Raw genomic sequence first — 12,769 nt, 5'->3', positions numbered from 1 at the left:
TCGGCTGGAAAACTGGGCTCTTCTTCAGCTCGAGCAGGGCATTGCCTGCTTTCTCCCTCAGGGCACAGGTCACCTTAGTGCTCTGGGATGAGCGTGCATGCACCCACACTGCTCCCGGCTCTGGGCGTGATACACCCGCAGCCTGGCACCAGGACAAACCTTCTCTCTCTTCGGAGGCGGATCTTGACTGGCCAGTTCAGGCTCTGGATGAGGACCCATGCTGCGTGTGTTAGTTCAGTGTGAGCATCTGTGTGGCTTTAGGTTCCCCATCCCTTTTGCTAGAGGAACTACAGGGCTGGAGGAGGCAGAGACCTTCTTCTGACCTGGGTCCTGGTTCCTTAGGCTAGCCCATGCAGCCATAGCAGGTCCTCAACCCAGCCCCAGCTGGGAGCAGGTCCCATCAGCAGCTGCCCTGCCATCCCCGAGAGGGAAATCCTGCCCTTTGCAGGTACCCGTGCAGTCTTGTCCCCCAAAACTACTGCACCCAAGTCCTTTTGGCCGCTGGACAATGTTGTTTCCTGGGCTGTGTTTGCAAAAGGCCCTTGCGTGAAAGGAAGTCAGGTGTTTGTGGCTCTCATTTTGCAGCTGGCAGGCTGTCCCCTGCCACGCACCATCACCTCTCCAAGGAACATGCCGAAAATCAGCTCGCCACGGCACGGGCACCTGGCCACAAAAAGCAGAAGGAAGGCTGCCAACAGGTTTCCAACCTTCTGGGGAGCAAGAAATAAATCTGAAATGAGTCCCTGCAGATTCAGCTGTGAAACAAAGCCAGGGCACCTTCTCCACCTCATAACCTTGGACAACAGGCATCCTTCCACTTTCTCTCATTTCCAAGCCACGTCACAACCTCCTGGGAAATAAAATCATGAAATGCCTCTGGGGGAAGCAGCAAAGCGGAGGAGAACCATGTTTCCTTTGCACTGCAGCTTCCAGACCATTTCCAGGTGCCTGGGCACCATCTCCTGCTGCCAGATACCACCGGACAGTGCTTGAGGAGATGTAGGTAGAGAACTTGGCAACATCTAATCTGCAAGCAAATTTCTAGGCAGACGCTGCTGCAGCTCTAACAGAGCAAAGACCAGTGAAGGCTTTTTTAAATCAGAGCCCAACTTGGTCACCGCCACATCATCAGCTTGGACCGAGGGTGGAAAATTAGTGTCAGATGCCTTTATTCCCCGAAAACCCAGAGCATCTTTGTTGCTATAGCGACACGTCCCCCTTGCCTTGCTCCTGATGTCATTCTGGGGACCGCACCCCTGCCTTCTCCCACACGACAGGCGTGTGTGTGCACACCCGTGTGCAACACAGGGAGCAAGAGGAACATTCTGTTATCCCCAGGGGAAGAGGAGTGGGTGACGAAGGGAACGTGATCCCACAGCAAGCGAAGGGCAGAGGAAACACAACTCTCTGCCTCTCCCGTCGCCTCTCTCGGCAATTTGCGGGGAGGAGAAGGCACTTTGTTCCTCCCTGTGCCAGCTTTACTTATTGATGAAGCAGGAAGGTGATCTCTCTTCTCATGCTGCAGCTGCGTGGGGAAGGGGCCCTCCTCTGCTCCTGCCACCCCCCCAGGACCATCAGAAAAGCATCCTACAAAGGCAGCGACATCCCGCTAGCATGGGTGTCCCACTCCCCACCTGCCCCTCTCTGCACTCCTCTCAAAATTATTAATGTATTAGGGATGTATTTTCATCACAATCTCCTCTGCCCACAAAATCCAAGGCAGAATTCCCTGTTTCAATTGAAATAACGAGCAAGGAGCTTAAAAACGTTTCAAAACCCCACAAAACTCCTGCGGGGTGCGGCTGGCCAGACTTACCCGCTCTTTTTGACATGATTAACCTGACAGCCCACACAGGCCTGATCCTGCAAGCCCTGGGTTTGCCTCATTTAGGCAGAATTTGTGAGACATTGCCCTTTGCCCCGGCTCCATCGGCGACGCTGCGGGAGCCAGAGCCGCGGCAGGGGTGTACCAAAGTTACCGTGCCCGTCTGGAGCCAGATCGCAGAGTTACTGGCTGCGGGACGCTCGCTAAAACCAGAAAAAGCAGAAGGATGTATGGACGGATGAAGGCTATACCATAAACATCACACCCAGCATTTCCTGCGCCGATGTTTGCATACGAACTGTGCCACCAGCCTCACGCGCCTCCAAGCAACACCGGGCAGGTCTGCAACACCCTTGTGTTAACATATGTCTCTACATATATATGTATACAAATGCATATCGCTTTGCACACACCCACTGTTGCTGCAGGCACGGTGCTGGCACTTGGCGTGTAAACCCGAACACATTACTTTCGCTAATAGGAAGCCAGTAACGAGCTATGCAGGTCATCGCACACAAATGCCAAGAAAACCTGTATTTTTTTGCCTGTGCCACATGCGTAGCAGAAAAACTATGCCAGGAATGCAAGAGTGCTGAAAGTTTTTATGGGGACTATTTTTTTTTTGGATCTCTGCCTGCAAAGCCAGACGTCTTTCAGCTCATCAGCGTCTAACATGACAGAGCTCGGAGGGAGCTGTATGAATTCCTGCACATGAGCCAGAATAACCATTTCTATACGATTTAATGCTCCAGACCCTAATCCTGCCATGTGGCGACAGTGGCAGCCAGTGTCCCCCAAAGCTCCTGGTCTGCTCCCAATCAGATGCTCTGACTCCCTGCCCTCCCGGGACACACGGGCGTGTGCTCACGGGTGCGGGGGACACAGGCACGTGCTCACAGGCACAGGACACCGCGGCGTACGGCCATTGCATGGGGCAAACCCACCCGCAGGTCCTGTATGGGGAGAAAGCGGAGATTGGTAATCTGGGGAGAAAAGTGCTGACCCTGGAGCTGGTTTTGGCCAGGGGTAGGGAGAAGGAGCCTTCCCATGCCTGTGAGGTGGTCACGGAGAAGATGGAGCCAGGTTCCTCAGGTAGTGGGAGGGCAAAAGCTGGGACAGGAGAGGTTCGGAAGGGATATGAGGAGAAAGGATTTCCCCAGGACAACAGGCTGCCTGGAGAGGTTGTGCTGGCTCCATCCCTGGAGGTTTGCAGGGTAAAGCCCTCACCACCCTGGTGTGACCCCGCTTTGGGCAGGAGGCTGGACAGGAGCCTGCGGCCCGAATCGCCCCACGGTGCCGTGGAGGGGACTCGCCTTGGCCCTGCCGGGGCACTTTCCCGGGGCGTCTGTGCGCTCCCAGCCCCCCATTTCCCCCCTCCCAGCACCCAGGCGGCCCCTTCCAGACCGGGACGATCCCAGGGCTGGGGCCGGCGACTCCCGGTTTCCAGCCCCGGCGTGTCGGGGAGGCGGCGGGCAGGCGGCGGGGCAGGCAGCGGCGAGGCTGGCCCGGGGACCCTGCCCGGCTCCGCCCCGGGACCCGCGTCCAGGCGCCGGGACCGCTCCCCCCCGCCGCCGCCCCGGGAGGGAGGAAGGAAGGAAGGAAAGAGGGAGGGAAGAGGGGAGGGAGGGAAGAAGGGAGGGAGGATGACAGCGCCGTGAAGAAAAGCAGGGGACCCGCTGCCCTCCCTCCTCCGGCACGGCAGGACCAGGCGAGCTCGCCCCGCGGAGCGGCCGCCGCCGGGTAGGTGCAGCGGGGGCCGGGACCGATGGGGCGGGAGCCGGAGCGCAGCGGGGGCCGGGACCGGAGCGCAACCGGGGGCCCGGAGCGATGGGCAGCGGCAGCCCCGGGCCGACCCGGGGAGAGGGGGACGATGGCGGCGGGGGTCGGGCCTTTCTCTCCCGGCGCGGAGGGGAGTTGCGGGAAGTTGGGCGTGCGAGCAGCGGCCACCGCCCCGACATCCCCCCCCCCCCCCCGCCCCCCGCCAGTTCCCGGGGCGCGGGGAGGCCGGGGGCTCCGCGGTCGCATCCCCCCGCGGGGGCGGCCCCGAGCTCCGCCGGCTCCTTTGTGCTCCCTCCGGCCTCGGCCGCTCCTTTGTCTCGGTGCGGGGCCCCCCGCCGCCCGCTCCCGCAGCGGGGCAGCGCCGGCGATGCCTCCCCGCCGGCCGGACCCCGGCACCCTGCCTTGGGAGACAAAGTCCCCTCGGCTCCCGACTGCCCGAGCAGCTCTCTCCGTTTCTTTCTTTTGGGGGAAAAAAAAAAAAAATTAAAAAAATGAAATAAGGGCGAGCTCTCCCTCTGCAACGCTGAGCTTCCGTCCAGAGCGAAACACGTCTGGGTCGAGAAAAGGAGACTTTCTCACAACCATCCCGGAGTTGCATCATCCGGCCTGTCAGCCCCCACCAGGGAGCTCTGGAAAGTTGTTCTCACCCTTTCCCCTCCTGCCCCCGGGCTGCTGGGGCACCCTGGCCCTCGGCCGGCTCCCGGCCACCAAGCCACCGGCTCTTCTGTCCGAGCTGGAGCATTGGCACCCTAATGGTCCCAGGCGCCCAGACGGGACCTGGGCATGGGGTTACCTGCAGGGGGAAAGGGCCACCCGGGCGGAGTCCCCGCTCGGCCCCTGCAGGGATTTCGGCAGCCACTCCCGGCCATGTTTGGGGGAGCTGCCTGCACCCTTCCACCTCTGCGCTGCGGGACCTGAGCCTGGCTTCGGTCCCTGCGGGAAAATGTCTCCTTTTCCACAGTCAACGATTTATGACACCACACCAGGACAAGGATTTAACTCCGTGATTTTCCCACATCTACCAAATTGCCTCAGTGCAGGACTCATTTCCACACCCCCAGCCTCCTGGGCACAGTCTGCGTTTTCCCGAGGGCAGTAGGGATTCACTATTCCCCCCAGTCACCATCTCTGCCACCCGTCCCTCCCGGAGTTCCCCAGAGGGCTACAGATGCCTGTCTCAGGGTGAAAAGGGAGCAGAGCAGGGCACAGAGCAAGCGGCATCCCTGATTTTTGGCAGAGGAGCTTGCAGGTTAGCATAGAGAGATGAGGAGAAGGAGCATGGGGCGGTGGGAGGGACCACAGACTCTGCACCCCAGAGAAAGGGCTCATTGAAGCAGGGACGGGCATTTGCGGTTCCCAACATGGCCGGGGGGTGACGGCACGCACAGCGGCCAGCATTGTGCTGCTGGCGCCGAGCAAATGGGGCCGGGCAGTCCTCTTACCCATCCTGGTGGTCTGCTCTCCAGATCCCCTTGCTGCCTGTCAGGAGCACCAGCATCCATGGTTTCCAGCAAGTTGGTTTTGAGGTTACAGGCTTGTTGGGGATCCACTGCCAGGCTCCCGGTCCAGCTCAAACCAGGGCAACACAGCCTGGCGCACCTGCAGATGCACAGTTTTACTCCCATGCCCGGCACTGATGCCTCTGAAACTCCCACCACGTTTGCCAGGGGCTCAGCAGCAGCAGCAGCAGCTCTCCTTTCTCCTGAGTCAGGAGAAAACACCTTTTTTTGGATGCCACCCAAGGTGAGGGAGAGCAAAGTCCACTCTGCCCTGGCCTCAAAGCCTGGGCTGGTCCTGTCACCAGCATTACTGTGCCCAACACCAGCCTCTAAATCCATTCTGGGCAACACTTTTTTTTTTTTTTTTTTTTTAATTTTATTTTTTGGATACAAAGTACACGAGCAGCTCACCTGTGTCAAGCCAGAGCTCAGCATGCCTCCTCGAGGCGGGATAATAAATAGTGGACAGAAGACAACCTCATGCACCTGGAGTTTGAGAGCACATGCAATGAAAACCAAGTTGTTTAAGTGGTGCTTGTTTGTACCAACGCCCACAGGTGCAGCTCCTGAGCACAACCTCCTGTCTCTGCCCTCGCCTGCTTGCTTCAGCTCCCGGGGGGGGGCTTTGCCTGGGGTGCCCAGTTAAGAGGGGAGCAGAGGACCGAGCCAAGGCGGGTGGAAGGACTGAGGGGCAGAGCCGGGAAGGGAATGTGGAGGAGAAACAAGAGTGGCCCCTGCGTTAACTTGAGGGACCGATCACACGGGGGAGCAAACCCCTGGCTGTGTCCCTGGGGGGCTGCCCAAGCCAGGGGCACAGCGCCTCTGCCCTTCCCATCCTCCCCGGGGGACACGGCCCCCGCTCATGCCGGGGTTTGTGCGGCGACAGGATGGGCTGGGGCTGCCGCAGGCACCAGCGCCCTGTCCCTGCCCGAGCCAGAAGGACTTTGCATCCCCAACTTTCTCCTCCAACGGGCAGTTTCCAGGCTTCAATTTGATGAGGCTTGGGGCTATTCTAGGCAACTTTATAAACACCGTAGGAGGTGACTTCTTTTTCCTTTTCCCTTTTTGAGCTTGAATACACATATTTTTAAGCAAAAAATACCTGCCCAGGCAGCCTCCTCAGCTGCGCCGGGGGGCAAACTGAAGCGGTGTCACGCTTGTGCCATGCCTTGGAGAAGAGCCAGAGGCAGGATGAAAATTGCTGGGAGATGAAAGCAAAGCAGGAAGCATCGGTGGCGTGTTTCCCAAGGCCAGCCTCGGGAGGAAGTCGGGAGTGGAAATAGTTGATAGAGTAAATACAGAGGGAGCTCAGGGTGGTTTTTTTGTTCCCCAGGTTGCAGACAAAGAGTAGCGGGGAGAGCAGATAAGCCCATGCGCCTTATCTCTTTGTTGTTCTGCCTCTGTGTTTTGCTGGCTCGCAGTGCCACTGTTAATCTGATGAGGCAAAGCATCGCGCAGGGAATTACTCCGGGGGCAGCGAGCTCAGCCGCAGGTCCCCACCGGCTCCCCTCTCCCAGGAGCCGGGCAGGGATGCGCAGGGACAGATGGCGGAGCTGGACAGACAGAGGGATCGCGGGCAGGGAGGGGGCTTTCAAGGAGGTGCTTCGCTGCCGTTCCTTGTCCGGAGCTCAGTTGTTGCCCTGTTGAGTCACCGGAGGAAAATGTGACTTCATCCAGTTGCACCTCCAGCTGGCTTTCCCCACCAGCCCGCAGGCATCTTTCCTTTCCTGGATGCCACCCGGTAGGTGTTCGGGGCAGCCGGAGGAGAGGGATGAGAGCGCCAAGGCTTCGTGAAAGACCCTCCCTTTCCCAAAACCGAACCCAAAACCCCAGCCCCGCTCTTCCCGGCAGGCAGTCCTGCGAAACGCCCTGCAGAAGGGCAGCGAGCATCCCTTCCCGCCTTCCTCTCGCCACGGGGCCTCCTTCTCACTGCACCTCCAGCCCCCATGGGAGCATGCACCCCACCACTGAGCGCTGCAGCAGACTTGAATAATTTGGCATCTCCGAGTCCCTGCCTTCGTCCTTCCTCCTTGCTCTGGCAGGGTTAAGTTAACGTGCTAGTAGTGGCGGCTATCCACGGGAGCAGCTTCGCATGGGAACAAACCCCTCCTCGCCACCGCTCAAAAGAAAAAGCCCCTTTGCTTGCTTTGACTCAGCTGGGAAATCCACAAAGCCTTTTATCATCTCGACAGTGGGAATTGTAGTCGTCCCTGCTGAAATGAAAAGCATTTCCAGCCTGAGGGGTGGGAAAAAGCAAGGAGCGGCGCTGGGGGGTTTCCCCAGAGCCACGTGTGCCGCCTTCCGGGGCGTCTCAGTTTAGTGCTCATGGAAATTATTCCGCCTTGCTTTGAGATGTCCAGACCAAGAGGAGAGCGTTGGCCGGCCGCTGCCTGCCGTCGCCAGAGATCACGTCCATCCGTCCATTCGCTCACACCGGCGGGCGTGTGTCCCCTGGGAGCGGATGCTGGTGGGCACACCCCGGGGCGGTAGCGGCATCCCGGCTGCTCTCCTCGCACCTCCCGGCTCCAGCGAGCAGCCGGAGGGGAACGCGCGGGGCGCACAGAGCCCCTCTGTTCCCGCTCACAAAGGGATGCTTGTGGCTTGTTCGCTGCCCTGGCCGGGCTGCGCCTCGCAGGCCCCAGCGAGGAAGAGCTTTAGGATGCTGAGCAGCCCCCCGCCAGCCTCGCCGGGTCACCCCGCCTGTCCCCCAGCCCCATGGCTCAGCCCTGCGAGGGCCCCCGCGTCTGTCGCCACCGCCCTGCGGGTCCCGGGCAGGACGTTTGCAGCCGGCTGTTTATTTAATGAATTATGTCTGCCCTGGGCCTGTGGATCAGGGGTTTTGCCAGTGCTGCTGGAAATGGCTCTCTGTGTCATCCCCGCAAGTAATTCCTGGTCTGTGGCTCATTTGTGGGCGGTTGGCTGGGGGCATTAGAGGGGAAAACCCCGGGCTGGCTTTGCCCAGGGATTTTGTCTGAGCAAGCGGTTGATGCTGCCACCCCCCATCCTGCCTGCCTGCGTGCTCCGGGCAGCGAGGGGACGGTCCTCTGCACCGGGGAGGCGAGGGCAGGGATGCAGGCTGCCGCTCCCTGGGATGCCGCAAACCCAAAAGTCCTTTGCAGCGGCAAAGCCGGCGGCTCTGCCGGGCGCTGAGAGACGGGGCTGCACGCCGAGGGCTTTGTATATTTTATTTCTTTTCTCGGTTGCTCAAATACTCCGACAAGTCCTGTCATCACGGGGGGGGGGCACGGAGCAGGATCGAGGAGGGGGGACTTGGGGGATAGCGTGGCAAAAGACACCTGCCCCGGCCGCTGGCCTGTCCCCGAGGAGCGGTGTGCTGACAAACTAAACGAACGGGGCTGTTAAACACACACGCAGACGTGTGCAGGGGGGATGTCGGTGTCACTCGCTGCAGGGGAGAGCCAGGGGGGCCACCCCGGGAGGGCTCGGGAGCTGCCGGGACTCTCCGGGGTCCCTGCATCCCACCAAAGCTCCGGGTTCCTGGGCGCGGGCGTCTCTTTTTTAGCAGTTTTTGCTGGGAAGGAGATGGCTCACAGCCGAGCGCCGGGAGCCAAGCGGTTTGCCAAAGCCAGGAAACTCCTGCTCCTCCCGCAGAGAGGGCTGGGGACCCGGCGGGCTGGGATGCTGCCCTGGCCGGGGGGCACGTCCCTTTCTTCCTGCCCATGCTCCCGAGGTTGTCCCCCGCTTCCCAGCGGGAGGGGCGTACAGTGAGCCATACCAAAAAATGCACATTTTGGCGGCGTCGAGGCGGTTTGGGCGTGACGCAATGCCTGGCAGAGCTTCCCTGCTCCACACCCTGCCGAGGGCTGGGGGTACTGCGGCTCGGCCGGGGCATCTCCCCTCCGGCAAACCCCGGGGGCCCCCCAAAAAGGAGGAGGCTCTGCCAGGCTCTCCCCCCCACCTTCACCCCTGAAAGCAGGGGTGGGACGGGCTGCCGGGGTCACGCTGGCGGGAGCCAAACCAAATCTAAATAGATTTTCCCTGAGTCACCAAAAGTCTGGCCAAGAAAGCGGGATGAGCAAACAGCATCACCCACGCGGCCGGCCAGACGCCGGACATGCGAAAATTGCACACGCGACACATGCTGGGGACCTGCCCCGGGGCGCCAAACGGCAGCTTTGGACCCCAAAATCTCCACCACATCCCAATTGAGACGTGGGTTTGGTACAACTCGGAGCAGCTTCTCTGCCATCACCCCAATTTCGTCAGCGCTGGGAGGAAGAGGAGGGTGGCTGCAGGGGGAGGTCTTTTTTGCTGGAGGGAGGAAGCTGAGTCTCCCAGTGGGTTTTGCATTCCCACACTGAGCACTGGTGTTTTTTTTTTTCTTTTCGGAAAAAAAAAAACCAGGAGCATTTTACGCCCCGAGCAGGACCGGCGGCAGCAGCAGTGTTTTCCGGCCCGCCATCGTTCCTGGAAACACTCTGGGTTTCATTTTCGTGGCTGAGCAGCTGCCGCAGGAAGACGGAAGCCACGGCAGAGCCTGCAACCCGCCCCAAAAGCGGCTCTTTCTGGAGGCTGGCAGCCACGATGCCCCGTGGATGGGGATGAAGAGCTGCTCTTGCACCCAGCCGGGGGGGGACCCTCACTGCTGGCAGCAGTTTTTGGCTGGTGGGGAGCAGGCAGCTGTCGGGGTGGCAGGGATTGGGTTTCAGGGCTGGCAGGGGCGGCCGGCGGAGGCGCAGGAAGGGGTCCCGTTGGGCAGACGTATTTCGGGAAGGAAGGGGAACAGCTGATGGGGGCTTCGGGCAGCTGCCTCTTGCGGGTGGGGATGGGAACAGTAGGGAAGAGCCGCCCCCCCCCCGGTTTTTTACCCCTCTTGTTGATCATCCCTTGCGGGAAGGGTCAGCCTCTGACCCCCGCCACCACGCTGACCCTCCTTCTCCCCACAGGCAGGGCCGCCCCGGGCAGGGCCGGCGGGGCAGAGGATGCCGGGCAGCTAGCCCAGGACACCTCCCCGGCGGGCGGGGGGGACCCGTGCGTCCCCATGGAGATCCGACGCGCTTTGCCCCAGGATTTTCGGGAGCTGCTGCACTGCGTGAAGATGAGGAGCAAGTACGCCATCCTGCTGGTCTTCGTCGTTGGCCTCGTCATCATCGAGAAGGAGAACAACTTCATCTCCAGGTAGGGAGCGGGTACCTAAGCCACCCCGTGCTTTTAACCTTTTCTCTCCCCCACATCCTGAGCTCCTCTGCAGCGGGAGCCCCCCAAAACTCCTCATCGGGATGCAGGGGTGGTCCCGCTCTCCTCCAGGCTGGTCTGGGTCTCCCCGCAGGGTATCGGACAAGCTGAAGCAGTCCCCGCAGGCGCTAGCGGAGGCCAACGGCACGGAGGCCAGCCCGGCGCCGGCCGAGAACGGCTCGCTGGCCTCGCTGCGAGAGCTGGATGCCGCCTTCTCCCGGCTGAGGTCCCACCTGCGCAACGTCACCCTGCAGCTGGCAGGCGACGAGGACCCTGGGCCGCGGCGGCACGTCCTGCTGATGGCCACCACCCGCACCGGCTCCTCCTTCGTGGGGGAGTTCTTCAACCAGCAAGGCAGCATCTTCTACCTCTTCGAGCCCCTCTGGCACATTGAGAGGACGGTGACCTTCGAGCCGGGGGGAGCCAACGCGGTGGGCTCGGCCCTGGTCTACCGGGATGTCCTCAAGCAGCTCCTCCTCTGTGACCTCTACATCTTGGAGAGCTTCATCTCACCAGCGCCCGAGGGCCACCTGACGCCCTTCATGTTTCGGCGAGGTTCGAGCCGCTCGCTCTGCGAGGAGCCCGTCTGCACACCCAGCTCCAAGAAGGTCTTTGAGAAGTACCACTGCAAGAACCGCCGCTGCGGCCCCCTCAACATCACCCTGGCTGCCGAGGCGTGCCGGCGCAAGCAGCACGTCGCCCTGAAGACGGTGCGCATCCGGCAGCTGGAGTTCCTGCAGCCGCTGGTGGAGGACCCTCGGCTGGATGTGCGCATCATCCAGCTGGTGCGGGACCCCCGGGCCGTCCTGGCTTCCCGCATAGTGGCCTTCTCCGGTAAATACGAGACGTGGAAGAAGTGGGCATCCGAAGGGGAGGCTCCTCTCCGTGAGGAGGAGGTGCAGCGGCTGCGGGGCAACTGCGAGAGCATCCGTCTGTCGGCGGAGCTGGGGCTGCGGCGGCCGGAATGGCTGCGGGGTCGCTACATGCTGGTACGCTACGAGGACGTGGCGCAGGCGCCCTTGCAGAAGGCAGAGGAGATGTACCGCTTCGCCGGGCTCCCGCTAACCCCCCAGGTGGAGGAGTGGATCAGCAAAAACACGCAGGCTCCCCGCGACGGCAGTGGCGTCTACTCTACCCGCAAGAACTCCTCCGAGCAGTTTGAGAAGTGGCGGTTCAGCATCCCCTTCAAGCTGGCGCAGGTGGTGCAGGACGCCTGCGCCCCGGCCATGCGCCTCTTCGGCTACAAGCTGGCCAGCAGCCCCGCCGCGCTGGCTAACCGCTCCTTCAGCCTGTTGGAGGAGGCACAGTCCTCCTGGGTCACATAACAGCGGCGGGGGGAACGGTGCCGGGGGGGGGGAATAAGGGGCTGCGGCCGTGCTCCCGGCCAGCCCAGAGAAGACCCGGGGGTTCCTGCTCCCGGAGATGCTCCTCGCTGCTGCCGGGTGGAAATTGGCAGCCCTGGGAGCTGGAGCATCCTGGCAGAGCCGATCCCGGGGTCCTGCAGAGCCTGAATTATCCAATTTCTCCAGGGACGGGGAAATCACAAGGCTGAGGAGCGGTGGGGAAAAGCAGGGGGGTCGACACCAGAGCCATCTCCCTGGCTTGGGGGCTGCATCGAGGAAGAGGAGGGTGAGGGCGAGCAGAGGGCAACAGGACCAAGCACCTCTGCGTTGCCACCCCCCCCAGCTAGGATGAGACAAGGACAAGACCCCCGTGGTGCCAGCAAGGGCCCAGAAGCCTTACTGGTTTAGTGCCTTCATACACCAGCACGGACTGGGAACAGCCCCAGAGGCATGCCGGGGCAGGAGTCTCCCGTGGAGCCCCGGCCAACGCTTGGGCTGCAATGAAATGAGGTGACTTTGTAGTTTGGTGCTCTTCAAAGTTGGTTTGGGGTTGGGATTTTTTTGGTGGTTTTTTGGTTTTTTTTGTTTTTTTTTTTTTTTTTTGCCTGTGTATTTGCATACCAGGGTCATCAGGCAAAATTATTTATTTATTACGTGAAAGAGGGGGAAGGCAGGTCAAGGAGCTAATTCCAAAAATCTAAACAGCACAACGTACCGCAAAGAAACAGAGAAACGCCCAGAGCCGAGGTGGCGGAGACCGCCACGTGCCCTGCCGCACAATCCCGGGAGAGCCCCCGGGGACCAAAGGGCTATAACCCCCCCCAAATCCCCACAGAGCACGGCCGGGGCTGCACCCACCTCACACGGGAGCGACTGCAAACCTCGGCGCCTGCTGGAAGATGGTCGGACTTATTTAATTAAAAACAAAATACAACAGCTCAGAGTCCAAAGCATCTCCTGTCTCCTTGGTGTTCGTGTGGGTCCCCCACCCGGGGGGAGCCCCAGAAATACTCGCCAGCAGCACCGGTGGGTGGTAGAGGCGCGGGGAGTTTCAGGGTGTTTGCCACGTGCAGACGTTCACCCAGCAATAGCCTGGCACTGAGCTGCCCCCTCCAACTCACATTTAA

General features: G+C 61.0%; 1 protein-coding gene across 2 annotated transcripts; it reads left to right on the top strand.

The window, feature by feature from the left end:
* The first annotated feature begins 3,450 nt into the window (after positions 1-3,450).
* Positions 3,451-12,583, top strand: CHST3 (carbohydrate sulfotransferase 3). 2 transcript variants are annotated; one of them, XM_054831242.1, is made up of 3 exons: positions 3,451-3,565; positions 10,011-10,242; positions 10,394-12,583. In XM_054831242.1, the coding sequence occupies exons 2-3, from the start codon at positions 10,106-10,108 to the stop codon at positions 11,622-11,624; spliced, it is 1,368 nt and encodes a 455-aa protein (XP_054687217.1). In that variant the 5' UTR covers positions 3,451-3,565; positions 10,011-10,105; the 3' UTR covers positions 11,625-12,583. The 2 variants fall into 2 exon arrangements, with proteins under 2 accessions (XP_054687217.1, XP_054687216.1); XM_054831241.1 differs by lacking the exon at positions 3,451-3,565 and adding an exon at positions 9,088-9,729.
* The last annotated feature ends 186 nt before the right edge of the window (positions 12,584-12,769 follow it).

This window comes from Grus americana, chromosome 7 (assembly GCF_028858705.1).
Source record: "Grus americana isolate bGruAme1 chromosome 7, bGruAme1.mat, whole genome shotgun sequence".
Taxonomy (NCBI): Eukaryota; Metazoa; Chordata; class Aves; order Gruiformes; family Gruidae; genus Grus; species Grus americana.
This window is presented reverse-complemented; position numbering and strand designations above follow the sequence as displayed.

Coding starts and splice junctions, on each gene's coding strand:
- CHST3 (XM_054831241.1), top strand. CDS start 9,660: ATGGGGATGAAGAGCTGCTCTTGCACCCAGCCGGGGGGGGACCCTCAC. Junction 9,730..10,010: donor CTGGCAGCAGTTTTTGGCTG/GTGGGGAGCAGG, acceptor TTCTCCCCACAG/GCAGGGCCGCCCCGGGCAGG. Junction 10,243..10,393: donor GAGAACAACTTCATCTCCAG/GTAGGGAGCGGG, acceptor GTCTCCCCGCAG/GGTATCGGACAAGCTGAAGC.